Below are 18,221 nucleotides of genomic sequence, written 5' to 3' on the forward strand. Positions count from 1 at the left end.
ACTCTAACTACTTGACACCATCAGGCTAACCGCTAGTGATGTTTTTCCAAGTTGATACATTTCACATTGCGACAGACCAGCAGTACATTTGTCATGAGTGAACTATTTTTTTACGACTATATATTAATGTTTCTAGGTATTTCTATAAATCGTGTTTTTAAATACGTGTTATTTTACAATATATAATTATATTTTACAATCTAGTTGATATAGATATATGTTTAACAAGTGTGGACAGTTTCATGATAGAGGGGAGAACTTATATAGCACAAAGGTAAGCCACATATTTCACCTTCCATACGATATAGCTAAATGTTAAAAAATGTGTCCACTCTCTGACAGTGCTGGAAATATATATAACATGCAAAGGTGGGTGACATGTTTTACAACCCACGTGATGTGAACAAATGTTGAACAACATGTCGGCCGCTCGAACATAGTACAGGGACTGTATATAACACGCAAAGGCGAGTAGCATAGTTTACAACCCACATGATATAAGTAAATGCTGATCAATATGTCGGCAGCTCGAACATAGTGCATGGAGGATATATGTTACACGCAAGGGTGTGTGAAATAAATTACAACTCACGTGATGTAAATAAAAGTTCAACAGTGTGTCGACAGCTCAGACGTAATGCAGGGAGGATGTATAACACGCAAAGGTGGGTAACATGTTTTACAGCCCACATGATATAAACATATGTTGAACAGTATGTCGAGAGCTCGAACATATAGCAGGGAAGGTATATAACACGCAAAGGTGGGTGAAATATTTACAGCCCACATGATGTGAACAGGTGCTAAGCAATATGTCGGCAGCTCGAACATAGAGGATGGTGGATATATGTAGTCATCATATCAATGTTCATCCTTTTTAAAATTGTATATGGTGACGTTTTCGCCATAACATTTGTAGCCGTTTTCGCCAAGGGAAGGTTCCGTTCTGTCCAAACGGTGACGTTTTCGCCAGGTGCCGTTTTTCTGTGGTGACGTTTTAGCCTGTACCCTATATGTAACACGCAAAGGTGGGTGTCATAATATATAACTCATATGACGTAAGTAAGTGTTCAACAGTGTGTCGTCAGCTCAAACACAGGACAGGGAAGATGTATAACACGCAAAGGTGGTTGACATATTATACCGCCCACGCAATGCAAACAAATGTTCAACAGTATGTCGTCAGCTCAAACATAGGACAGGGAAGATGTATAACACGCAAAGGTGGTTGACATATTACACCGCCCACGCAATGCAAACAAATGTTCAACAGTGTGTCATCAGCTCAAACATAGGGCAGGGAAGATGTATAACACGCAAAGGTGGTTGACATAGTTTACCGCCCACGCAATGCAAACAAATGTTCAACAGTGTGTCATCAGCTCAAACATAGGGCAGGGAAGATGTATAACACGCAAAGGTGGTTGACATATTATACCGCCCACGCAATGCAAACAAATGTTCAACAGTGTGTCATCAGCTCAAACATAGGGCAGGGAAGATGTATAACACGCAAAGGTGGTTGACATATTACACCGCCCACGCAATGCAAACAAATGTTCAACAGTGTGTCGTCAGCTCAAACATAGGGCAGGGAAGATGTATAACACGCAAAGGTGGTTGACATATTACACCGCCCACGCAATGCAAACAAATGTTCAACAGTGTGTCGTCAGCTCAAACATAGGGCAGGGAAGATGTATAACACGCAAAGGTGGTTGACATAGTTTACCGCCCACGCAATGCAAACAAATGTTCAACAGTATGTCGGCAGCTCAAACATAGAACAGAGAATATATATAACACGCAAGGGTGGGAGACTTATTTTACAGCGCACGTGATGTAAACAAATGTTGAACAATATGTCTCCAGCTCGAACACAGAGCAGGGCAGGTGTATAACACGCTAAAAGTAGGTGACATTTTACAGCCCACATGTAAACAATGTTGAAAAATGTGTCGAACGCTCGAACATAGTACAGGGAGTGTATATAACACGCAAAGGTGAATGACATATTTTACTACCCATATGCTATAGACAAATGCTGAACAATATGTCGAGAGCTCGAACATATAGCAGGAGATGTACATAACACGCATAGGTGGGTGACATATTTTACATCCCACATGGTGTAAACAGGTGCTGAACAATATGTCTGCAGCTCGAACATAGAGCATGGAGGGTATATGTAACACGCAAAGGTGGGTGACGTAGTTTACAACTCACATGATGTAAATATAATTGTTCAACAGTGTGTCGACAGCTCAAACATAGAGCATGAAAGACGTATAACACGCAAAGGCGGGTGGTACGTTTTACAGCCCACATGATGTAAACCATGTTGAACAGTCAAACTCCAGGTAGGCAAGATGTTTACATCAATGGGGTTTCCTCTAGACCGATAGACTTCCAGGGGTAGATTGCGCTTTTCCTGTAGTATAGAGTGATGTCTATCCCCTTTTTCATGATCTTTGTTTGTACATTAAAGTTTTTGCGAAGTTCATATGCCTTATTGGCAAGCTTGGCCCTGAATGTTTTTCAAAGCAACGGGTAAATCACTCCGGATTGATATTTTCCGTTCGCGAAGAGTAGAATTGCTTTTATAAACCGCGTTCATCACTGACTGTCGATCAAACATACTGACAAATTTTACCACAATCGGTTTTGGCATTTGTGAGGTTCTAGGGTTGGTACTCCGACTTGGGAGACGATGCACATTCACCAGTTGCATTTTGTCAACATCCGGTAAACCAAAGTTCTCGACATTCTGTGTATGCGTCTTAATCGGGAATTCCATAGATTAAAAGGTTAGTCTTGCGGAATGTGTCTCTTGGATTAGAAGACGTCTGTTCATATCTTCACGCAGATTAGGGATTTCCTTTTGGAGGTGATCAATTTCTGCACTGTTTACATATATAGCGTGCGAGTTAAACTCTACTGAACGAACGATTTCCTCTGTTTTCGCTTGTAAGTTGTTCACTTCACATTTTATAGAGTCGAGTTTGTCGGTTAGCTCGTTTGTTGGTTGGTTTAGCGAGTCTGTGATAAATTGTTTAAACTCACATGTGAGGGTAGCCATATTCACTTCATTTACCTGACCTTCAGTCGATTCACTCTCCATTTCGACGGTTTTACTCCTGGTTTGTACAAATTGACTTTTGAGGAGAAGGCTGACTGCTTTGGTCGACTTTCGATTTGGTATTTTTCTTCACACCCGGCATTATGTAGCGATGTTTGTAGATTTTGTCGGGGGGATGTGAGACCACGTCTTCTCTAGTTAATTATCATACCGGAAGCCATGAGGGAATGAATTGTTAAGCCAAATTTGTAATTTTCTCCAAAAAGTTTGTGTCACTTGGCATTCCCAGTACACGTGACAAACCGTCTCATTTAGATCCTTGCAGAAACAGCATATACTACTATCAACTTTCTTCATTTTACGCAATTCTCTTTTAGTATAAACAGCACCTTTTAGAAAAATTTATATTGAAAATCTATGAGTTTTGTGTCTTGCAAAACTTGTCTGTATCCTGTGAATTTTTTTTCCCAGTCAATGTCTGTTTCCGGGAAAAACAGCTGCCACTTTTTACAAACATTTTGGTATATATCATTGGAAATAAGTTTATCATAAAAAGTTCTGCATCCTTTAGATGTTTTTATGAGACTAGTCTAGTAATGATTAATATTTAAATCCCAGACTGGTATTGAATGACATTGGTTTAAGGTATTTTTCCAAGAGTCTGGAAATGTGTGTAGTAAATATCTATAATCTAAAAAAGTACCTTGGATATCATATTTCTTTTAAAGGTTCCAGTGAAAATAATCCATTTTCATCACAAAGATCCCTAATATTAATAATCCCTTTATCTGCCCGTTTCTTTATATAGTTTAATGAATTTTTGAAATTGTGATTAAACCATAATGGTTGTGATAGAATTTCACTGATGTTATTTGGGTCAATATAATGTGTTTGGTGAGATAGTTGCCATGCTTTTAGTACATCCTGCCAAAAATGGTTTTCAATCTTAATGTAGGCATCAGAATTTGCTCCTAAATTAAATATGTCTTTGAAAGGTGTGTTGCATGGATTTTCCTTATCACCTTTTCCTTCGATGTGGATAATTTCAAAGCGTCTATAAATGTTTTAATATCGATCATTCTCACACCTCCTTCTTCATAGTTATTCTTTATTATACTCCTCTTTATTTTGTCATTCTTATCATTCCAAACAATTGTTTTCAATAGAAGTAATAAAATCTGCTGGTGGGTTGGGCAGGGAAGTGAAAATATGAACCAATTTGGATATTGCTAGAGTTTTTATTTCTGTTATTTTACCAATAAGTGTTAAATTTCTATTTCTCCAATATGCTAGGAGTCTATTAATTTCTTCAAGTCTTTTTCTAGTGTTAATTACCCATAGATCTTCAAGATCTGGTGTAAATTTGATACCTAGTACATCAAATTCACCAACTACCCATTCAACTTTTAGATCATGACATATCATATCAGTAGATTTAGCTTTTGATCCAATCCATATTACTTTTGATTTATCCAAATTAATTTTCAAACCTGACATTTTGTAAAAAGTATTAACTGTGTCTATTGCAGAGTACAAACTCTCTTCAGTCCCATTCAGAAATAGTTCAGTATCATCGGCATATTGATTCAGTTTACATTCATTATCATTAATAACTATACCTTTGATATTTTCATTATGTCTTATCATGCAACCAAGAATCTCAGCTACAAAGAGGAAAAGATATGGGGATAAAGGGTCTCCTTGTCTACAGCCCCTTTCATTTGAAAGAAAACTCATATAGGTTACCATGTTGGATGACACAAGATGTTGTTTCATAAGTTAGTGTATTTATCCATCCATCAGTTTGGGGCCAAATTCAAATTTATGGAGGACTAGATTGATAATATCTTTTCAAACAGAATCAAATGCTTTTTCAAAACCAATAAGGATCAGCAAGCCAGGGATGTTCTGTTTCTTTGTTTCGAACATAATATCATATAATAATCTTGTATTTTCACTAATTGTCCTCCCTGGTATAAAACCAGTTTGGTTAGAGTGAATGAGTTCGTCTAGAGTAGTTTTTAGTCTGTGCGCTATACAGGATCTGATAATTTTGTAAATAGCATTAAGTAAAGTGATTGGTCTTCAGTTTTTAATTAATGTTCTATCTTTATTGGGTTTTGGAATACAGGTAATAAAACCTCTTTTCCAATTCGCAGACATTTCATTCTTGGCTAATACATCTCTAATGAATCTATAGATCCATCTCTTTAATTACTTCCAAACAAATTTAAAGAAATCAATAGGAAAACCATTAATCCCTGGGCTTTTATTATTCTTCCTTCTGTAAACAGTATTACTAATTTCGTCTAAACTGATTTCTCTTTCAAGATAGTCCCTCTGTGTTTGGTTTAAAATTGGAGTATTAATATTCTTCAAACAATTTTCATCCTCATATTGTTTGTGAGAGGCATACAGATTTTTGTAAAGTAATTTTAGTTCATTCAGTATTGACTTGCTGTCAGTAATTTCACAACTATCATTAGTTACTAACTTGTTGATTGAGCTTTGGGTGAACGTTCTATTTTCCCGGTGACAAATATTTTGAAGGTTTTTCTCCTTCATACCAAAGAATTCAGTTTCGAATTTGTATTCCTTTCATTTCCTCATTTTTAATTTCTTCCATTTCTTTCTTATATTTTGATAGTTCACTCAAAAGTTCTTCATCTTCGTTTTAAAAGTTTTTTCTTATAGTATCTTCAACCTGTTTTATTTTAAGTTCTAACTGTTCTGTATCTTTTGCTTTTGTTTTCTTCAAGTAGGATGAAAAAGATATAGTGTTTCCTCGAATTTTCATTAATAACGTTTCCAGAAATAAAGTGTTAGAAATAGTAAGTATAATATTTTCAGTGTTATTAAGATCATCATTTTTTCTGTTGCATATTCCTGAACTGTGTCATTTGAAATAGATCTGACTAAGTTTCCATATTCAGAATTTAACAGCAATGAAGTGTTAAACTTTCAATATCCATGTCCTTGTTCCTGGCCTAAAGTGTTGGAAAAGTGTAATTGTTGAGTGATCACTTTTATAGCCTGGCAAAATATCTGAATCTAGAGTTATATCAAATATATCCCTTGATACAATAAAGAAATCAAGTCTGGCTTGTTGTCTTGGACTTTTTTCCACCAGGTGTATTTTCTGCATTTATCATTCATATTCCTCCAAACATCAACAAGATTATAAGATTCAATAAATTCTAAAACAGTATTTCTTGATTTAGGGTTGTTTACATGTTTATAATTCTCAAGATCAATTGTTGGATCAATCACCAAATCCCAGTCTCCAACTATTATCAGAGAATTATTCTCAAGATTTAGAATATTTTTAAACAGATTAGTGTAAAAATTGTTGTCATCGATATTAGGGCCATAGAGATTAATTAGTGTTAGTCTTTTATCCTCTGTTGTTAAATCAGCTATTATATTATTTCCATTTTCATCTATTAAGGTCTTATGTATTTTAAGATCAATATCATTGTTAAAGAGAATTGCCACGCCTCTGGAATTAGATTTAAAAGGTGCAGTTATGGATTGTAAACCCCATTCATTTCTCATGGTACTGCAAGTAGATTCAGCAATATGAATATCTTGCAGACGTATGATTGCGTGTAGTATTTTTTTCAGGTGTATGTTCATTAATTCTTTTCTTTTAAATTTGTAGCAAGTCCTCTACAATTAGCTGAGATAACTTTGATTTTCTTAACATTATCCATTGTTGTCAATGGATATGAGAACTATGAATATACATAAAATTTTAATTTATTTTATTTATTTTAATTTTACATCTCCGAAGTTCCTGGGGTTGAAATATGTTGCATACACAGCATTTTCCTTCCTCTGCGATTGATGACGCGTCACTGTCTTCACAGATATCCGGCGAAGATGCGGAGATGGCACCATTGTTGGCACACAACCCTGATGTGGAAGGTCGCACATCTTCCCCCTTGCGTGATGACATGATGTGATCACTGTGAATTATTTTCTCCTTTTTACATCCAGATGAAGATATACGTTTTGATGTTTGCTTCTTTGCATTGTTCCTCAAGATGTCGGTGTTGATTTTTTTCATGAGATTTCCAGTGACGGACTTCAATGGTGGAACAAACTTTCTTCTGGATATCTTCTCGACAACTGCTTCAATTTTCCTAGTTTCGAGAAAAGCGCCAGCAAGAGCAGAAGTATCAGTCGGCAGCTGAGATTTGCATACTGTCACAGGATGAGCGTTCACATTGCCATTTGTATCATCGGTGCCAGCGGAAGTCAGAGGGAAGACCACAGACGATCCTGTTCCAACAGCTGCAGTAGATGTACTATGAGTTGTGTCCGAAATTTCAATCAAGACTTCAGTTGGATAAATAATCGCTGGTGTTGTCTGTGCTTCATCTGTGACATCTCAATCAAACGGGAAGATTCCTGACTTGCGAAAAGCGTTCTAGATGTTGGCTGGACATAGCGCTTCGATATATGGCTGAGCTGACAAAACGGCAACTTCTGGTGATATCTGGTGATAGATACCCCAGGGTTGTTATGAAGATATGTTTCTTGAACGGACCCAATACTCTACCATCAAGAGGTTGAGTCAAATGGTTTGTGTGTGGTGGAAGTACAAACAGAACGACGTTTCTTTTTCTTGCCCAGTCAGTTAGCGTCAGAGATATATGTGATTTGTGACCGTCATAAAGGATCAGTGTAGGTGGGACATCAATCCCTTCCTTTATTCCAGCATGTTTGGCAAGATGATCCATCACATAGGTATCAAAAATGGCGGAATTTGACCATCCAGTTTGCGACATCTTCCCGTTGGATCCAACTGGCGCACCTGTCAAGAGATCGTCTGACCAACGTTTACCTGGGAAACGTAAAATGGCGGAACATAATTTCCGAGCGCGTTCGCCCCTGCAATGATTGTTACATTTGCCGATCTAGGTGATGTGATGGCTTGGGGGTTGGATTCTTTTCCACACACAACCTTTGATGGCTTGTGTTCTGTGCTCACACCAGTTTCGTCGATGTTGAAGATGCGCTCAGGGAAACTGTTGAAGTTATGCCTCGTCATAATTGCTTTCAGCTCACGGAAGTACTTATCTATTGCTTGTTTAGAAGCACCCTTTGCCCTGGCTAAGTGTAGGTTCTGTGGTTTGGCTAATTTAAGGTCTGGCCAGCGTTTCAAGAAACATAGAACCACTTGTTACTTAAGGAATGGGTAGCCTTAACATGTTTCTTAACTGACTTGATATAGTCGGCTGCAAGATATTGGATGTTGCTCTTAGAGTAAACATATCCAATTTCCGCCATGTATTTCACATGGTTAACCAGAGATTCCTCCTCTGCAGTTGTAAAGAGTCTGTCAGGTCCAGGTGTCCCGTCCAGAGCAACACTACATCGTGTTCGATCCCTCAAAGTTGATTTGGGGACGTAATAGACACGTGAAGCTCTATAGACTGACATTCCTGTACTGGTAGCCTTGTATGCTTTTACACGATTGTCCTTATCATATGGCTTCTTTACCCTAGCCTTTGTTCCCTAAAAGACAAATATAAAATCCCTTTTGAGATATATATATATATAGATATATATGTGTCTATGTTGTGGGTACCTTTATTTATAGAAATTCTGTGTTACAGAGTAATTAATGTAGAAGTCGTGACTTTAAAAAGGGTTATTTTATAAAGTCACTTTTCTGTTATTATTGTTATTCTTCTTGTTCAAAAATTTAATCTTTAATATGAAATTTGTACCATGTATTCTTTTTATTAATTACTATTAATAAGACGTATCACATTACAACTATTACATTTACTGTAACGACACGTATAACCTCAGTTACAAAAGATCATCAGTGACGATTGCGCCAATTCCAGTCTATGACCCTTAAATGTTTCCATACTTTTTACAGCCCCCCGAAAATGAAGTCACGTGATAATCATGTGATTTCTATTTGTCAATGAGTGGTAGTGTGGCAGACGATGTTTTCTGTGGAGACTGAATATTTCTGTGTGTTCTTTTTAGCTACATAGAGATACCCTATTGTTCAGCATTGAAAGAGAAGGAGTTTGGTGCGATGGGGATATTGGGTGTGCCGACGAGAATTGATCTTTATATTTCTGAGAAAACGCCTTAATTACTCAAGACCCCACATACTAACTTACCTGTAGTTTTGAACCTATCTATAGCTTCATAAACACAGCCGTAACAAATTTACAAAGATATCTAAACTATGAATGAAGAATTTCCACTTTGTCTGTTTGTACCTGTGTATGTGCGCGCGTATGTGCGTGTGTGTGCAGGTGTTGGGGACATGAATGGGCTACATATACAATACCTCACTCACTCTCACGGTCACACTCACTCGTTCACTCGTTCACTCGCTCGTTTACTCACACGCACACCTACATTCGTTCACTCTCACCCACACACTCACTCTCACCCACACACTCATCCAGGAAGACAACGCGTTGGTTAATACGATTATAATTTAGATCATCGAATATTTTAAATATATATTTCAACTACAAGTAAACGAAGACAGCTTCCGGTGCAGTTCTGTTACGTCATTTTGCAGATGATCCTGCTGAAGCACGTTATTTGACGGTGTTGTAGATGCAGCAGTAGAGGTAGGTGCCTCCACAGTCGTCCATTGTGCGCTTCCCCATGCAGAACACATTAGTGAACATACTGTAGCAGGAACCGCCCTTCTTATGGCAGGCGCTGTCTAGAACTGTGCAGTCTGCAACAGAGGGTGGTATTAATATATCATTATGTTTAACGTAAAACAGAGTCAGTAAGGATGGTCACTTTCAGCAGTGCTTAAGCAATGATTTTGATACCAGGTGAATACGAATGGTTTTATGGTATTTGTAACAGACTTGGGCATCAGTAATTACTCCACAGCTTTTACCAAAAGGCTGTCAAACAGTTCCCAGTTTTGGTATGAGTGGGTATTAGTTACATTTATTATAACATTACTGTACATTTCAATTATTTTACATCGATTTGTTTATGTTGGATGTAAACCCATTCATGGCCATCTCGTGTTATTCCGGGACAAGCCGAATAGCGACTCGTGCCCCTCTGGAAGGATTCATATTGGCGTAGGAACATTAGAACTACTTCAGAGAGGAAAGATAAATGTTCCTGTTTGATTCCAATGGCATACTCATTCATTGTAATGTTGTTTTTGTTTTTGCTGATTTATTTTAAAGAACCAACCTCCTTGATGCAACTAAAAGAAGGAGAAAAAATATGTTAAAGACATGCAGTTATTACTCGATGTTCACCTTGTATTTCCTATGATATTTCTAAACCGGGTTTAATAATCACAAATGGGATTTGTTACTGAATATTTACCTATAATTTAGAGAAGTTACATTAAATCCCAGTTTAGAAGAAGCTTAAAATTGGCTTAACAATTATTTCTGAAAAACTGAATATCTTGCTGTCATACTCCAAGAGGAATTTTAAAATTCGCTGAAAATGTATGAATGACCAAAATAAATCAGACTACAATATCCCAAGAGATGCGAAACATAGATGCCCAAAGTTACAGAAAAAATATTATTGTTTTGAAACCCACAGTGATTTAGGAATTAGGAATAAAACATTTCCTAAAACTGCTGCAAGCGCCCATACAATCACCACAATAAGCTCGCAAGATAATTAGAAATACTCTGCCAAGTGAGAACCGTTATGACAACAAACGCACGTGCGTGTATTTGAATCTTTAGTCGCATGATTCTTACAAAAAAACTCCATAGCAGACAGCACAATTCAGTTATACCTTCAATATGACGATATATAATTATTTTTCATGAATTCTTAACATAACAAAAAAAAACACTGACGATTTAAGAAGTCGGGATTATTTTAATTAAAGTACCACAGTCATTACGCGCGTTCTGACTGTTTTGTCGTACTTTCGCACACATCATACAGGGGGACGATTTTTGTCGGAGATTACGGAGTGGGGCGAGTGATGACGAATGCGTGAAAGCCGGAAGTGACGAAGGACGAGTGTATTCATCAAATATACCTAAAGCCATTAAAAATGCAATTTTACATTCATACTGTCTTTACTCACACGAATGTCAACAGATATAAATGTAACTGCCGGATATGTTTTATGTGAACATCTATGGAAAAAATGGTCAGTATCGTGTGTGTTCATCGTGCACTGCAAGACATGCTCGCAGTCTCCGGGGTGTTCAAAGACATATATTTCTCCACAGGGGCTTGTATTGCTGAAAATAATACGTCCTGGGTCCAACACTGCAATCCATATACATAGGCTTGCACCAACGACGAGCTGCTCTCAGATTGGTCAAAAATAAAACACCAGTGCTATTTTCATTTCGTGGCGTGATATATCGTGTTGGTGCGAGCCTATTAAGGGTGAAGGACAAACATGGTGGACTCGATCACTCGATACCGCTAATTTCCCAATAAAGTCGTGTATTGCAGGTAAAAGAATAACCTATTTCATTTGAGAGATTGTAGAACGAAAGCGGAATATCTAGCGATTACGGAAATGTTATGTTTTTTTCGCCAATCGGTTGTTTTAAGTGAAATACGTAGTATTTCTTCTCTGAGAGGCGATGATTTTCGTAGGCAGGTTTGGGGCGAACAAATGAAAAGGTTGTCTTTTACCGAGATCCAAGCAAACTTACTCTGTACGTAGTGCACCGATTTTGATAATTTTGGATTTTTTGGAAATGGAATTTATCTGGCTTTATTTCAGTGAAATTTGTGGCTGTATATTCCACAATTTCCCACCCAGAATTCGTGGGGTGTGCGCGTTACATCCCTTTCCTTCTTTATATGTGTATGGATAACAGTGTACGCTTGTTGGACCCAGCAAGGCGTCTTCGCACCGTTTGGGCGCTGACATGACATTTTTCTTGGCCCAACTGTCCTCCTTGCCATATCGACAGCTGTTTGGAACCGATTTCGCAAGTGTGAACTCGGATATTACGGTCATGTCCAGCTGTCGTCACAGGTGGTGCACCAGGTACCGCACGATAGGGCACACTTCCGGTGGCCCGAAAACGTTGTCTGAGTCGACCAACAGAGGATGGATGTACATAAAAGCACCTGGCAATCATCACATCTGCTGGATCTTGGCTGACCATACCGTTAGCCTTATTCCTTTTGTCTTGTGTCATGCGTGACCTCTTCTCAAAGCGACTGGAATTTCACGATTCCTTGTGGCTTTAAAGGGTCTGGGTGCAAGCAATGCACGTGCATAACGTGTTCGTTAAGGTGGTTGTGTTTACGAGAAATGTGCAGTTTGGACAGTTCATGTGAGAGAAATGCACGGGGACTCGAAGTCAAAATGGGTCAAAATAACAGCCTTTTATCCCTACATCACCTGTATCGCATGAAAATCATCTTCAATGGAACCATTGCAAGTTCCAGGATAAGAAACTCCAAGTGCGCATAATGGCTTTCACTATATATAGGCGGTTGGGTGTCCTAGGGGTCAAAGCGTTCGCTCGTCACGACGAGCACCCGGTTTCGATTCCCCACAGGGGTACAGTGTTTTAACACATTTCTGGAGTCCCCCGACGTGATATTGTTGGAATATTGCTAAAGGTGGCTTAAAATTAAACTCACGAAATAGTATCCAGTAGTGTAGGCACATGTGTGCACATGTATCACGACATTAAATCCTAATGCTGTCACTATTAAAGCGAGAATTATGTTTTATCAAAACACCTTATCACGTGACCCTCGGGTGCGTATTGTACATCTGAAGTTCAATTACAAATACCTGTGAAACATACTGCCATTGAACAAGGAACCCATGAGGTCCCGGCTTAGAATTAATCAGTTTTCAGTAACCTGTACATGTCGTAAGAGGCAACTAACGGAATCGGGTGGTCAGGTCTGGTTATCCAAATTGCATTGACTGATACTCATACTGTTGATCACTGGATTGTCAGACTCGAGTATGTACAGATCGTCGGCATACAGCTGGAATATTGCTGAGTTCGGCTTTAGTCAACAAACAAACCGTCATACGTAGTATTTACTGTGCACAACGATATCTACCACATATCAGTCTGATTCTACCATAATTCTGATTCTTACTTGCTGCGGCCAAGCACAGAAGTAGCACACACACAATCGCCAACTTCATGGTTCTCAAAACGACAGGAGGTCCAACTAAAACGTGTACCAACAACCAACGTTAGTATCACTGACACTCCTTAAGCTTAGTCAAGGTCTGTCTTAAGAAGGAACCTTTGTTCTTATCTTCATGACACAGATTATTTGGTACGTAGAATTAAAGAAACGCAGCACGAAACAATGAGTGGGTGAGTTTAGTTTTACGCCTCATTCAGCAATGTCCCAGTTATCTGATCTGTAACGAATCAAGTCTGGACCAGAAAGCAGAAAGGCATGAGCACCGTTCTCTTAATCTTTTTCTCGTAAACGTGTTGGTGGTGGGGTAGCCTAGTTGGTAAAGTGCTCGCTCTACACGTGCGATTCCCAACATGGGTACAATGTGTAAAGGCCATTCTAGTGTCCCCCGCCGTGATATTGCTCTAGTATTGCTAAATGCGGCGCAAAACTAAATTCACTCTCACTCTCGTTCTGGCTGAATGACCGTTTACACCTACGGTTGAACGACATGTTCTTCTGAATAATCACACCTTTTCTCTGTCCTTGGGAGACACATCCGGTTCAGAACACCTGTACCTCTCAATCGGTTGTCTCCCATTAGTTACACGTGCCATTAGTTACACAGTTTGAAATTGCCAGTTGTTACACAGTCAGATTAGAACAATGCCTAAGGCCCCAGCAGACTCTTCCAGACTGTTGAGCTGAAGGATTAGCACCCAAGTCAACTCTCTTCATAATGTGGCTGGATACTGCTCTGATTTTGATATTGCAATATATTGTGATAACTTTAGCTATATTACAATACAGATTGTGATATATTGACTGGAAGGATTTTATAGCGCTGGTATAATAGTCAGCATGAATACCCCACTCAGACACATTATACTGACTCCGACCAGTCCTTGTATCCATTAATGCCGAGCGCCAGGCAGGGACCAGACAAGTACCATATTTTAACGGCGTTATAATTGACGCAGCCAAAGGTCGAACACGCGACGTTCCGCTCTCCGGGCACTGCACCATTATCATCATTATCATCATCAAAACATCGTAACAACTATAACAGTCAGTGCCTTTATTAAATGGATTAAAATAGATACTGACAGAGGAGGTCGTTAGTCTTCCATGAATTCCAGTCGAAATTTAGGAGCAGCCATCACATCGTCATCATCATCTGATGAATCATAGGGAAGGACCCCTGCCAGTTGCTTTGCTTCTTTGGTCCTAGCCGATGGTGGGTGTTCTGTCAGTGGGTGTGGGTCTTTAGCAGCATCTGGAGGTAGTTCTTCGCTGAAGATGTGTATACCATTGCTTGACCAATGACCTGTCATAAGCATTTTATCGTATACCTTCCGTTTCGTTTCCAGGGATTCTTCATCTGCCCATTTGGCCGGTGTCATGCAGACAAACACCGCAAAGCGCCATCGGCCGGGATTCTTTCTTCCCTCTTTTGGCCTGGAGTTGGCATGGATGAGACGAGAGTCCCACAGAATCACACCCCCCTTAGGAACAGGAACTGTTTTCTTCTTAAGCCCGCGTTCTTTAGTAAAGTAATCGACGTCTTCGTCAGTTAAGCGCTTGAGGCGCCATTTTGGATTTTCTTTCCTATTCATGATAGCTTGGTCACATTCAACATAGTACCGATCAAAATGCTCGTGAGAGCCTTCAATCACTTCGAACGCCCAGTCGTCCTCATCGACGGTTTCAAGATACACAGCTCCTTGGTAAGCATGAAGACCTTCTCGTTCTGGGTCTTGGTCGAGGTGGAGCCAGTGTTGTCCTGGAGACAGGAAGTCCTCCTCCCCATCTTCGGGGGGACGCCCAATAGCTATGGAATCCATGCTACTCAAAAGCTTCTCCGTACCCCATATTTCCTCAAAGACCTTCTTGGCTTTTAGCCTCACGGTCCAGGTCGGTTCTATATGACCAACTTTGTATCTCTGAATTAATGACCTGGTCGTAGGGGGCCAAGCGCCATTGAATTTTGCCGGCCAATCACAATACATTTCTCGGTATTTATCCGACTCCTCATTGGTTAGAATGTTGTCTACAACTGTATAACCTTTCACCCTCAGTTCCTCTCTATGTCGATCCGTTATCATAGTGTGTGACCTAGAAGAAGAAAACTGTTTTAATGACCTTTTATAATATGCAAGGGATAAACGACAAGCAAAATTATGTTCCAAATAATTTCCTAGACATTAGGGCAAGTGGCTGACCAAGTTTAGACCACTTCTATACATGTTCCAGCAATCTGGGTATCACGGCAGGAGAGCTCAAGAAACAGGCTTCAAATATGGCACCAAAGAAGGGAATCGAACCGTAAACGTTGTCCTGGCGTGGTGTCGCCTGTCATGCCAGGTCATCCAAAATGTGACATTCCCTCATGCTTTCACCACGAGACATCTCTGTTTCAGTAACATAACTTGTAGCCCATGCTTTAATCACATGACTTCACACAGTTTTAGTAACATAACCCCTTGTAGCTCATGCGTTAACACAAGACTCTACTACTTCAGTAACACAACAACTTGTAGCTCATGCTTCAAACACAAGACTTCACTATCTCACTATTATAACAACTTGTAGCTCATGCTTTGACACAAGACTCTACTATTTCAGTAACACATCAACTTGTAGCTCATGTTCAAACAGAAGACTTCACTATTTCACTAATCTAACATCTTGTAGCCCATGCTTCAAACACAAGACTTCACTATTTCAGTAACATAACCCCTTGTAGCTCATGCACTAAACACAAGACTCTACTATTTCAGTAATATAACATCTTGTAACTCCTGCTTTAACCACAAGACGTCACTATTTCAGTAATATAACTGTGTTACATCTTGTAGCTCATGCTTTAAACACAAGACTTCACTATTTCAGTAATATAACTCCTTGTAGCTCATGCGTTAACACAAGACTCTACTACTTCAGTAACACAACAACTTGTAGCTCATGCTTCAAACACAAGACTTCACTATCTCACTATTATAACAACTTGTAACGCATGCGTTAACACAAGACTCTACTATTTCAGTAACACAACAACTTGTAGCTCATGCTTCAAACACAAGACTTCACTATTTCACTAATATAACAACTTGTAGCTCATGCTTTGACACAAGACTCTACTATTTCAGTAACACATCAACTTGTAGCTCATGTTCAAACAGAAGACTTCACTATTTCACTAATTTAACATCTTGTAGCTCATGCTTCAAACACAAGACTTCACTATTTCAGTAATCTAACATCTTGTAGCTCATGCTTTAAACACAAGACTTCACTATTTCAGTAATATAACATCTTGTACCTCATGCTTCAAACACAAGACGTCACTATTTCAGTAACACATCAACTTGTAGCTCATGCTTTAAACATGACTTTACCATCACAGTTATATAACAACTCATAATTATAGCAATGATGCGGTATTTAGATGTGGTCACATATATACATACACCCTGTGAGTGAGCGAGTGAGTTTAGTTTTATGCCACACACTACACAATTCCAGCTTTATGGCGATTGGCTGTATATAATCGAGTTTGCATCAGAAACTCTATTGATCAACCTCGTGAGCATCGATCTGCTCAAATGAGATACGATGACATATGTCAACCAAGTCAGCGAGCTTCACCATCCGATCCTGTTACTCGCCTCTTACGACAGACATGGGTCGCTGAACAATAAGTCTAAGTCGGATCTTCAAGGATCACATACACCAGTTTGCCAAATATTATTGCTGTGAATGGGACATGAAGTTTACGTCGCCGGTTTCCGGCACTCTACAAAGGCGCAAGTCAACACAATTAGGGCCACTTGAACGAAACGGAAACTCACGTCCATAACAAGACCGACAGCATTGAAATGCAACTACTTACCCTGGTAGTCAGCTGGATAAAGCCGGTCTATACAGCTCAGTGCTGGAGATACTGTAGACTGGAAACAGTCTCTGCTTTAATACTTAAAAGATCTTAAACATTTCAAAGTATAATTCGTGTTCTCTACATGTGCTTGTCCTCAAAAAATGTACGCAGATCTTTGTTCCAAGTTTTATTGTTTTGTCCACATTAGTTTGCCGTTTCCTTGTAATGTCAACAATACTGCTTATGTAATGGCAAACATTATTTGTTCAGTCTAGAGACATAATCGTATATTGAGCACTGACTGATAAGATAAAATATATACAGTTAACTAAAAAGGTCACACGTTTTAATCTGCTAACACACGACAGTCCCTCCATACATGACCTCAGTAATACAATCTTACGATAATTCGGGGCGGTGGGGTAGCACCTTCCCCAATTTTTGTGTTGTTTTAGCTCCCTTTAAGGGCCTCGGATGCCCATGGAGAACTGTTTAACTCTTCAGCATGAGTATTGCCGAGTTCCAATGGAGCTATGGTCCATGCGAACTCTTTTCTCCTACTTCAACGGCATTGGCACGAGCGTTATCGTCCATCAAGATAACGTAAGGTCCGATTGCATCAGCATATAGTCTCGCGTTCACACCCACAACGTCATGACCGTAGGGAACACCTGTCATCGAGCCTTGCTCTTTGATACTGCAATTTGTTTTTCGAGCACTACTGATACCACTTCAGTTCGTGACCCGCCACCTTTCATAGCGGCCATGTTGGGCTACGGTGGAATGTTCACTCCTCTCTACGCCCTACTCAGGCGTGATGTATTTGCGAGTCACGACAGTGTCTCGATTCATCACTAAAAAGTACAGGTGCCCGGTACTGACCTGTCCAACTCACGTGATCTTCATCAACACATGTTGACATGTTACGACCTAGTTTCAATATGCCTCCTCATCTGCCTAGACTGTTCGTTCGTGGGGTGGTGAGGAAGCCAAATGGTGAAAGCGTTCGCTCGCCACGCCGAACACCCAGATTCAAGTCCTCGTGTGGGTTCCATGAGTGAAGCCCCTTTCTAGTGATTCCCTTCGTGATTCTGCTTGAACACTGATGGAATATTAAAGCGGCATAAAATCATACTCACTCGTTCG

General features: G+C 39.4%; 1 protein-coding gene and 1 pseudogene across 2 annotated transcripts; both read right to left on the bottom strand.

The window, feature by feature from the left end:
• Positions 1–7,472: 7,472 nt before the first annotated feature.
• On the bottom strand, positions 7,473–8,527 carry LOC137268835 (uncharacterized; annotated as a pseudogene).
• Positions 8,528–14,261: 5,734 nt separating this feature from the next.
• LOC137268819 (uncharacterized) lies at positions 14,262–17,114 on the bottom strand. Of its 2 annotated transcripts, none has more exons than XM_067803383.1 (2): positions 17,091–17,114; positions 14,262–15,313 (listed from the first exon to the last, which is right to left on the bottom strand). In XM_067803383.1, exon 2 carries the CDS (start codon positions 15,301–15,303, stop codon positions 14,317–14,319), a length of 987 nt encoding a protein of 328 aa, XP_067659484.1. In that variant the 5' UTR covers positions 15,304–15,313; positions 17,091–17,114; the 3' UTR covers positions 14,262–14,316. The 2 variants fall into 2 exon arrangements, with proteins under 2 accessions (XP_067659484.1, XP_067659483.1); XM_067803382.1 differs by lacking the exon at positions 17,091–17,114 and adding an exon at positions 17,050–17,087 and having other exon boundaries at positions 14,264–15,313.
• Positions 17,115–18,221: the final 1,107 nt, after the last annotated feature.

This window comes from Haliotis asinina, chromosome 16 (assembly GCF_037392515.1).
Source record: "Haliotis asinina isolate JCU_RB_2024 chromosome 16, JCU_Hal_asi_v2, whole genome shotgun sequence".
NCBI classification, from domain to species: Eukaryota; Metazoa; Mollusca; class Gastropoda; order Lepetellida; family Haliotidae; genus Haliotis; species Haliotis asinina.

Excerpts from the sequence above, each read along its gene's own strand:
- LOC137268819 (XM_067803382.1), bottom strand. The coding sequence starts at position 17,072 with ATGCTGTCGGTCTTGTTATGGAC. Across the intron at positions 15,314-17,049 it reads CTGTCGGTCTTGTTATGGAC|GTCACACACTATGATAACGG; the intron begins GTGAGTTTCCGT and ends TTCTTCTTCTAG.